The sequence below is a fragment of the Pipistrellus hanaki genome (genome assembly GCF_964339955.1).
Source record: "Pipistrellus hanaki genome assembly, chromosome: 6".
Classification (NCBI taxonomy): Eukaryota; Metazoa; Chordata; class Mammalia; order Chiroptera; family Vespertilionidae; genus Pipistrellus; species Pipistrellus hanaki.
The window spans coordinates 42,639,347-42,650,046 of NC_140508.1; the positions used below are offsets into that span (position 1 = coordinate 42,639,347).

The window sequence follows — 10,700 nt, forward strand, 5'->3', positions numbered from 1 at the left end:
AAGGACACAGCACAAATATAGAATATCAAGCACAAAACAATGTGTGACTGCGGATCTGGTAGAAGGGCCATTGTGCATGAATGAGACATTCAGGTGCCCACCCTGCCCACTTCTTTTAAGGAAACACTGCCCTGCCCAGTGTCCTGTGAAATGGAACAGTCTGGACTTACTATAAGCTGTTGAGAAATCTCTAACCTGTGTGGCTGGATTAAATTAAGGAGGCCAAGGACCCAGCCAATGTGGCTCAGTGGTTGAGGTTCAATTCCTGGTCAGGGTACCTGCCAGAGGTTTTGGGCTCAATTCCCAGTAGGGGGGTGTGCAGGAGGCAGCCAAACAATGGCTCTCACTCATCACTGATGTTTCTCTCCCTTCCTCTCTCTTCTCTCTCTGAAATCAACAAAAGCATATTTAAAAAAAAAACGAGGCCAAGAATATTCAGTCATGTAAGGTGCACATGTAATCATCTAAGAATGGCGCAAATGCATTGAATCACCAGGTATTCTGAGAAAAATGGCACGATTTCAGTTTAATTGGCTTCATCACCAGTACTGACATGCGATACCAGAGACCTACCAGCAAGACAATGCACCAGAAGTGGTGAGGAAGAGGCCTGCAGGAACACAAATACACCCCCAGCTCTGGCAGCCGGAAGGGAAGGCGGCCACAGCGACCTGCCAGTTTCCGTTAACTGTGGCATGGCTATGGCTCCCATTCCCTTCGTGTCCATGCCATTGAGAACCCAGGGAGTGGGCCTATGGCCATTCTCCACATCTGGGAAGGGAAGGGACAGAGGAAAGCTGGGCAGCTCTGGAGAGGTGTGTGAATAGCACTTTAAGGACAGCTTGAGCTTTCTGGGAGACACAGCCTGGGAAATTAACCTGAAAGCTTCATCCATTATATGGAAGCTGTAGTACAACTACTGTTAGCTCTCTTCACAGATCAGATTCTTCCTGCCCCATCCTCCAGCTCAGGGGCGCCCTAAACACCCAGCTGGGGTGAGGGTATGCTGGTGGTGGTGGTGGTGAGAAGGGGTGGAGGAAGGAGAGAGAAGGGTCTGGAGGTCGGTGGGCTGGGACTGCAAGGAGGGAGATGGTTCACAGACTGGGAAAGGTCGGAGAATCTGAAGTCTTTGCAATCCCGGTTCCAATCCCCTTCCAGCAAAGTTGAACCTAAAGCAATATTTCCTGTTTGCCCGTGCACCACCAGCTCCCTCTTGCAGGGTCGGAAGGCAGCTGAGGCGGGAGGTATCGAGGTAAGGCTGGGGAGGGAGTTCTCCGAATTGTGTTGGAGCGAAGGCGTCGGGGATGAGGAGAATGAATCCCCTGTGGGGAAGGCGGCCGGGAACGAGAGGGAGAGGGAGAGGGACGGTGTACACTCATGCTGTTCATTATCCCGCGGGAAGATGGATGGTTTTCACGGACGGTTGTCTAGGCGCCCGGGCTCGCTATAGGGAGACGTCAGAGCGCTCGGGTCCGCGGTGGAGGAGCCCCCGACCCCCCCGACCGGGCTCCCATATAAAGTCGGGGCTCGGCGAAGGCTGCAGCAGCGGCGCGGAGGACGTCGACAGCGGAGCTCCCCGAGGTCCAGGTCCTGCGCTCGCTGCTCTGCTAGGAAGGCGCACCCTCCGCCCAGCCCTCTGCGCGCCCCGGAGCTGTCCGTCGGGACCATGCACGCCCGCGAGCTGCCGCTCGTCCTGCTGGCACTGGTCCTCTGCCAGGCGCCCCGGGCCCCCGCCGCCCCGGTGCCGGCGGCCGGGGAGACCGTGCTGGCCAAGATGTACCCGCGAGGCAACCACTGGGCGGTGGGTGAGTGTCCGGCGCGCGCTAGCCCTGGGCAGGACCAGTCTCCCCTCTCCCAGCGTTTCCGGGTCCCGGCTTTGGGGGCTGGGTTTGCTCCGATCTTTCTACCCAAATACCAGCCCTTTCCCCCCAAACTCCCCATCCTTCCCCGTCCTGGCAAGCCGTCAGTCCCACAGCAGCCAAGGGCTGGTCCCTGGGTCTCCCCTCTTCCCCGGGGCACCCGAGCCAGCGCGCAGCTCTCCAAAGCACCCAACGCCGCACGAAGATCACCTTCCCTCCACACCTACCCAACACCTCCTTTCTCCAGCACCCTCTCTCCCTGAACAACTTTAGGAAGCCGGGTCCCAAGAGCGTCTCGGACCCCTGGTCCAGCCGGGCGTGAACCTGGGCTGCGCCTTTGCGCCCGGCAAAGCCCCAGGTAGGGACTTTAAACCTGTTCAGCGAGCAGCGCTTGAATCTCCCCTTTGCGGTTCTTCTGAATTTTCTCGGTCCTCCTCCTGCCTTCTACAGCGATTGTTTTTTCTCTGCCCATCGGCCCAGCCCTCCCGCTTGCCATCCAGAAGTCTGCGCTCTGGTAATCGCGCCTGCCCTCCACACGGATCCTGTGCTCTCTGCCCCCTGAACCCTGCTTTCCTCCACCTCTCAGGTCCTAGACGACCTTCCCCCCTCCCCCCCCCCCCCAGCTCCTTTTCCTTTTCTTCTGCCTCTCTCGGCATGATGGGCTGGGAGGTTCGCTCATCGTGGCCCCAGGGCTCCCAGCGACAAGTAATGGGAGGCAAGTAGCGGTTCTGAAACCTCGCGCGCACCCAATGCCACCCTGGGGAATCTCTCGGCCACGTCAAACAGCCTCTGGCAAATACAAAGCGCCCAACTGCCTCAGACACCTCCCCATAAAGCCAACCACAGCAACCCAACATTTCCTGGGGGGGGGGGGGCTGGTCATCATTAATGAGATTTAAGGGTGGTGGTGGGGTGGTGATGGTTGTGATAGTGATGCTAGTGATAGTGGTGATGGTGGTGATTGTGATGGTGGTGGTGATGGTGGTGGTGGTGATGGTGGTGTTTTTATATGTTTGTTTTTATTTCCTTAGTTATCTGTGTAGAGAAGGGGGGTGTTGGAAAGATACTTGCTAATTCATATACATCAGACAACTCTCAGGTTCTCTGTGAGAAGACAGGATGAATTCATGGAAAGTGGTGAGGCTGGACCTGTCACTTCCCCAGCATTTCCCTGTTGCGGCAGCTTCTGTCAGAGAACTGGAAAGCCCTGATTGTAGCAGAGTAGTTCGCGTTGCTGCTGAGTCATTGGTAAAGGCCGGCAGCCTCGATGAAAACATTTGTGATCTCTGAGGGGCATGGGAGCCCAGAAGTCTGGAATGGAGAGGAAAGGCTGGGATTAACGAAGATGAAAAGCAAAAATAAAAACAACCAAGAAAGGACAATTGTGTATTAAGAAAGCCAAACTTAGGATTGATGCTTAAAAGGGCTCCTGGGACCGTAGAGCTAGTGGCCAATGTCCAGCCCAGCCACCATCTAGTGGCCTGGGAAGGTGAAATGAAACTTCCAGATTTCCAACCTTTTTGCTCATCCATATTTTTTTGTCCTAAAAAGGCTTTATTATTAGGTAACCCTTGCAGGCCCAAAGGAGGACAAGAGTTAGCTGAGCAGCTAGAACCATGTTATTTCTGGTGCAAGCCAACCTGATTGCTGTAGTTCCAGAGCATATTTGTCTCCAGGGAGTTAGGGTTCCTGGCATTTATCACCCTTTGTGGTGGTGCTTGGGCATTCCTCACCCAAAAGCATACAGACCAGTGGCAACCTTAAATTTTCTTATTGTCTCAGACACACATTTTTTCCTTTTCCCCCTTGGCTGGCTGTGCAGAGTTGGGGGTGGGGTGGGGGTGGGGGGGGAGAAAGAGAAAGGAGAAGGAGAAACTCACATTTGGGTCTAAAATGACATTGTGGTTGAGCAAAAGTTGCCTTTGGGTAGACATGCGCTCGGAGGGAGTGTGAGCTTTGGCTAGCAGGAATGATGTTTGGTTTTACATGTAGCTTGCCAGTCTCCTAAGGAAATGCCTGTGGTCTCTGTCAGGGAGGAGGGATTCTGAACACCTGTGCGCACCTCCAGACTGTCCTGACAGTGTCACACTGTTCCAGAAACTGAAATAAAGTTTAAGTATCTGTCCAGAGATGCCAGCTCCTAGAAGTACTTAGCACTTTGTCTTAATGGGTCGTTTCCTGAGTTTGTATAATCTTCAAGTTTTGAGTTTAAGAAAGTTAATTTATGTTTCAAACCTACTATTTTAGTGGTCTTTTTACGTGATTGAAAAGGACAAAAGCTCACCCCCGGCCACGGTTTTATTTTATTTTTTTCAAGTGCCTGTTTTTTAGCCATGCTGCGATCTCCACTATTATGATAGGAATAAATAACAAAAGATGATGGGAGAAGAGGTGGAAGTGGGCGTAGCATCCATGTTGCCATAGAGATGATTACCCAGGGAATGTGTGTTTCCCTGTGATGTTATAGATGGTACCTTCTTCTTAATGACCAGTCTGTGGATCTGGGGGGTGGGAGTCAGAATACTACCCACCCTCCAAATATGCAAATATTAAAAACTCAAGGAAAGGTCCCAAGGGTCTACAGGATGTCTCCCAAAAAGGTACACATACGTTACCAGCTGAGAGCTCCATTTTGAAAAGAAAATGTATTTTAATAAGCACTGCCTTTAAAATTATTTAAAGTGTGTGTATACATTTTTTTGAGGGACATCTTATGTGTGAAATCCATTACAGATGGTTTTTAGAAAAGTCCACAAAATTATTCAGGCCTGACAAAAATGAAGTTCTTACTTGTGAAAACATCTCCAGTCCCCCTCTGTTTCATTGGCAATAATGCCTTTCTCCTTTCCAGCATGCAAACAGGATGATAGGACATGATGGAAGGCAAGACGGACCGAGGTCATTACTGGGAGCATCAGATTCCAATCCTGCTTTTCTATCATCATGATTCAATTTTCTCCATGTAAATAAAGCCGAATGGCTTGCGATTTCCTGGGAAGTCGTGCAACATAATCGCTGTTATGGCTAAATGCAAGGCTATTGAGTGGCTACCCGGGCACCAGGTTGGCCAAGCAGACAAGTGAGGAGCCGATCACTCAGGATTCCTTCAGTGGGGACAGGGTCCTTAAGAGGGAGTCCTGACATTGTGTGACGCGTCTCAAGGGACTTGACAAGTGCTCACACTGCTGTGCAGTGAAACCTCCGTTCAAGGCTCCCCAATAATCACAGAATTAATTTTCTGAGTCACATAACCAATCGTGATATATGGCTATATGATTCCTATTTCAAAGATAATACTAGAAAGCCTTTTGCAGACCTCATCCTTATCACAGACCCCAGAGTGATTTCTCACTGCCTTATATTCTTAGGAAGTTTAAAGACTTCGAAGCAGTACAGTATAGTAGAGTCTGGACTGTGAGCTGATTTTAAAAATATATATATTTTATTGATTTTTTACAAAGAGGAAGAGAGAGGGATAGAGAGTCAGAAACATCAATAAGAGAGAATCATCGATCAGCTGCCTCCTACACACCCCCTACATGCCCTTGACTAGAATCAAACCTGGGACCCTTCAGTCTGCAGGCTGAAACTCTATCCACTGAGCCAAACTGGTTTCGGCTATGAGCTGATTTTAATCCTAGAGTCTTTGCTTACCTGTGTGACCACCAGCAAGTCTCTTTTATCACAATTACTACAGGGTGGCTCAAATAAAATGACCTGCGCTAAGACATCCTGTAAACAGCACGCTGCAGCACGCAATGACTTCACAGTGAGGGCTCCTCTGGTGGAGAGAGGTGTTGGGAAATGGTCCTTTCTATTTTGTATGACTGAGATCTATCCAACGTTATTCCCATGATGTTTGCTTTAAACACTTCTAATGTCAGTCAGCACTGGAGCCACAGAGAGCGCTTGCCTTGTGACCTTTACATCAAAAGCACCATAGTTTTATTCGGAAATACTGTATAAGCTGATCATAGAGAGATGGGAAACATCGAATGAAGAAATTAAATAAAATAATGTGAGAATATTTAAGCTAGTGGGGTGATGTGTTCAGAATGCAGACCTTGAATTCCCTGTCTCCTTTGACCCCGTGGCTGTCATGAATTGCATTCATGAATTTCCACGGTTTTAGTGATTTGGCCTTCTGCACCGCAACTTTTGTTAATTTACATGGCACATGTATATGCCGGGAACCTTTGATAGATGTTCGCTGACCACATTTGACACCCAAGAGAAAATCTTGCATTTATGTGGCTGGGAAGTATTGGTCAGAGCTTGTTTTCAACCAGTTTTTCATTACATGCTTTACAAACTGTAATCTCTAGGTGACGCTTCCTAGATTCAATCTCAGCTAAGTTCTGAGAAAGTTTAAATGAAAAATTCCTTTGGTACATTTGTATTACAGATAAGCGATAAACAACGCCCCCGCCCCGTTTAAAAAAATCATACAAAGAAAAGCATCGAGACTTTTCTCGCAGTAGCAATTTCAGATCAGATCGTCTGGGGAGGATGTTTCACTTCCACCATTCAGTTGGGAATGGAACTTGGCGGACACAGAATTGGCGATAGAATTTTAGATATGGAAGGTTCCCTATATTTCATTAAGTCCATCTTGTTCATTTTATACTTGAGAAATTGAAGACAGGGGAGGCTAGATGACTTGGCAGAGGTCACCTAGCTCGTTAGCAGAGGGGCTGGGACCATACTCTGGGTTCCAGAGTTGCAGGTCTGAATTTTGTCCAGTTCACTTCTCATTTTGAACAAAAAGCAAAACCAGTCATCAACTAACTCTTAATAATAAAATGCTGTTTGTTCTGCATTTAAGAGCAAGAAACACAAACATAATAAGGGTCCTCTTCAATTTCTACTCATCCATTGTTCCAGGTTAAATTTGTGGCATTCTGTGTTTGTTTTTGTCTTTTACAGGGCACCTAATGGGGAAAAAGAGCACAGGAGAGTCCCCATATGTTTACGAGGGAGGGAGCCCGAAGTACCAGCTGCGGCAGCACATCCTGTGGGAAGAAGCTGTGAGGACTCTGCTAAGCCTCATGGAAGGAAAGGAGACAGGAAGCCACCAGTCACCTCCGCGGGGCATCCCTGGGTATTCTCCAGTCTACTCCGGATTCCGATTCCAAGGATAGCAGCAACTTTTCAGATGTAGGTTCCAGACTCAAAGGTATAAGGAACCTACTGGGGAAGTGGGGGTGAGGGTGGGGGTGGGGTGAGGGTGGGAGGTGTTTGGGGAGAGTTGGGAGGAAAGGTCCAGCGGGGAAGAATAGAATTGTTCACAGTGCAAGCCTTCACAGCCACTGCATTTGGCCAATACCCAATACACGTTAAGGAAATTAATAGATAACTGCCATGCCACCTTTTCTTTTCGACATAATAGACTAGTGGCCCGGTGCATGAAATTCATGCACATTAAAAGGGGATTAATTAGAGGAAATATTTTAATATTGCTATTTGCCCTTTCTCTATAATAGAAGTGTCAGAGATGAAAGAAAATTAGTAAAATGTATATGAAAATCTTCCTCCTGTCAGAGTCTGGGGTGCTCTGCGGAACCCAGAGTCAAGTACCTGCCCACCTGTGGCACCTCAAAATCATGTGAGACCCAGACCCAGCTGGCCCCATCCCCATTGGGCAAGAATCAAACCCAGCTGGCCCCACCCTTGTCAAGTCCCTCGGGCTGGGGGCGGGGGAGGGTGCAGCCTCAGGTCCCCCATCAAGCCCCAAAGGGTGCAGCCTCAGGTCCCCCAATGCACCCTCAGGTTCCCTGGCCCCCCGCACCAGGGCAGAGGCGTGAAGTCCCCCATCAAGCTCTGCGAAGCAGGGAGCATGACCTGAGGTTTCCCAGCCTGGTGTCAGGATGGGGGGCACAGCCTGAGGTCCCCTGTTAAGCCCCACCAGGAGGGGGCTGCAGCTTCAGGTCTCCTGCCCCAGCTCAGTGCCACTAAGCCTCAGGAGACGTCTCTGCTGATTGCTCATTAAGGCTTGATGTGGGAACTCAGCCTCCTCTGTGGGCACTGCCATCCTTGTGATGGCATGATGGTCATTTTGCAAATTACCTCTTTATTAGATAGGATTATTTTTCCTCTTAGCACATCAAAATGTAAAAACTCCAGTTTAGGGGTTTTACTAGGAATTGTGTGTATTAGCAACTGTGAATGGATGGAATATTTAGAACTTACAGCTCCCTTGGCTTTGGAAATTTCACCTCAATAAAAGTATGCTGTCATAAAAATTGAGAACATATTATAATTGTCTTGTTTACAAAAAGGACATGCCAAGAGAATTGTTTCTATTAGAAAACCATATATTTCTCCATGTTAGAAGGAATTTTAGTAATTTAGCGAGGCATTACCAGAATCAGCAATAGGAGTTCTCAGAGGCTGAAGGACTTGTCTTAAATAACTATCCACTTTAGTAAAAAGACATCAAGTCCTATTGCCAACTCTCCCAGAGCTGTAGTTAGAATTGCGAGCATTTCCTAGGTTTTGATGACAAGGATATTGACTTAATGCAGAAAAGATCTGTGCAAATGTGCACTGAATCTACTAGATAGATATGATATCATGGCAAGCAAGCTCCTGAACTTTATCAGAAATTATGGCAAATCATTTTCAAGGTTAAGCTAATTTTATTTTAACTATATCCTTCTTACAAAAATGAATGGAACTTTGATGCTATGGTTTGTGTAACGTAAAACGGTGTTTAGATTGGCCAACTCCAGGGCCTAATCCTAATCCTGCAGGTGGTTGTGGATTGTCCTGAGTTTCAGTAAAGATTGAAGTTGGCCTTTGGGTTGCTCTTGTGATTTAGACCCAGTTTATTGTTCTTTGTAGCCTTAGGGTTTTTCTCTCTCTTATTTGGTGGATAGGAAAGGGACTTGAGGAATTTGCCACAGCTGTTACGGAAAGGAAGGAAAGGTTGCAAGTTTGCCCTCACTTTTATTTTTTCTTTTAATTTCTTTATTGATTAAGGTATCACATATTTCCCCCCCCCATTCCCATCCTAAACTCCTTCCCACATATGCACCCACCCCCCTGTTGTCAGAGACTGCTCCCATTGTCCCATCAAATCAGTATAGAGAATAGAAAAGTTTTACCTATTAACATGTGAACTGCTCCAAAGGAAGCTCCAAAAATAGGGAAAGCAACATGCAACCAAAAAGAACGGAAAACCCTCTGACCACCCTGATAGTTTCCATGAAGGAACAGAGGAATGTTGGCCTCCTCACTCCCCTCCTGCCTTTAGGTCCTCGATCTTCCTGGGGTACACACTTCTTTTCCTGTAGCTTTACTTCCTGCCCCTGAGCCAAACCATTCAAATTCAATATTTTCCGCCAATGGGAGGACTTCTATGGATTCTTTCTCACACCCTCAGCTGGCCCCTTTTATGACCTGTGGCTCATAATGCCAGGCAGGAATAACAGCATCTTCAGGCAGGTTGGTCATCCTTAATAGTGCATCCTGGGCCCATGGAGGAGAGCAAAGCTAATTGGCTCGGGTGGGAGTTGAACCCCAGGCCCTGGCCTCATTCACACCTGGCCAAGCATTGAGCTGTAGAGCAGGTAATTTCTGGTCTGATAAAATAAGTTTCGTTATTAGGAACAAATTGCTGGTCTGGGTGTCAGAGAACCTGAATTTCCAGAATTATGCTCTTGAAAAGCAAAATAAACTCCAGTCTGCATGAAAAGTGTTTTCTCATCTCAGTGTGTAAAGGCTGCTATAGGGAAACAAAGGAAGGTTTTTTAAATGATAGCTTTTCATTCTTCTTCAGTCTTAATTAATTTGAACAGAAGCCACAACAAGCAAACCACAATAAGTGGAGAATTGGCAGAAACCCATAGAGGCTTGTCTTCCCAAGTTGCTCACCCTGCTACCACATATATTCATGGGTTTATGATACATAATTGTGCAATTCACAAATTGATTCATGTAATGAGCTATTTCCAAAAGAAGCCACGTGAGAATTAAGATTCCACATTCCCTAATAGTCCCCCTACCCAGCTGCTATTTAGTCACAATTTCTGGGGATAATACATTTAATTGTTAACATTAGTCAAAATATATCAGAGTGCAAGTTAAGCTGGTATAACAAAAAGACCCCCAAAAATATAGTGCCTTCCAAAAGAGAGTTTCTCTCTCGGGACAGCTATGGTTTTGGAGCATTAGCATGCTCACTCAGAACCCCTGAGACTCGTGAAAGCACAGATGGCTGGGCCTCACCCCCAGCAGGTTCCAATTCAGTTGGTCAAGGTGACCTAGGAGTTTGCCTTGCTAACTAGTTTCATGTGATGCTGATAGTTTGTTGGGAATGGAGTTACGTCAAGTATAACTAAATACATTTGCCTAACTCTTTTTAAAATTTTGTATTTTTTTTATTTTTTTATTTTATTTTTATGGTGCTGTTCTCTCTGCTCCAGGTTCTCAGAGTGAAGGAAGGAACACCCCAGCTGAACCGACAATGACGGCCTCTTTCAAAGAAGCAAAACAGAACCCTTGAGAATGCATTCCACAGGCATCAATTCTACTGGCTCACCCACCAGATTTTCTTTGTGCAAAATACTTAACTATTCTTGTATGTTTCAACCTTGACTAAATTCGTGGTTTTCAAGCAGAATCTTCTGGTTTGAATTTATTTGCTGTGAAATTATTGTCCTTAGAGAGTCTTCCAAGTAATGCTCTTTGAATTTAGCTTCTGTGTCAATTACATTCCAGTCTCCGACCTGTTACCATTCACAATAAAAGCTTAAACACACAGTCCAAAGGGCAGATAGTTCTATTATTTCAATTCCTAATGAGAGGACAGTGTGGCAGAGATTAATAATAATAAAAAAA

General features: G+C 47.0%; 1 protein-coding gene across 2 annotated transcripts; it reads left to right on the top strand.

Moving 5' to 3' along the window:
- The first annotated feature begins 1,501 nt into the window (after window positions 1-1,501).
- GRP (gastrin releasing peptide) lies at window positions 1,502-10,480 on the top strand. 2 transcript variants are annotated; one of them, XM_084888293.1, is made up of 3 exons: window positions 1,502-1,805; window positions 6,786-7,035; window positions 10,286-10,480. In XM_084888293.1, the coding sequence occupies exons 1-2, from the start codon at window positions 1,667-1,669 to the stop codon at window positions 6,998-7,000; spliced, it is 354 nt and encodes a 117-aa protein (XP_084744419.1). In that variant the 5' UTR covers window positions 1,502-1,666; the 3' UTR covers window positions 7,001-7,035; window positions 10,286-10,480. The 2 variants fall into 2 exon arrangements, with proteins under 2 accessions (XP_084744419.1, XP_084744420.1); XM_084888294.1 differs by having other exon boundaries at window positions 6,786-7,016.
- The last annotated feature ends 220 nt before the right edge of the window (window positions 10,481-10,700 follow it).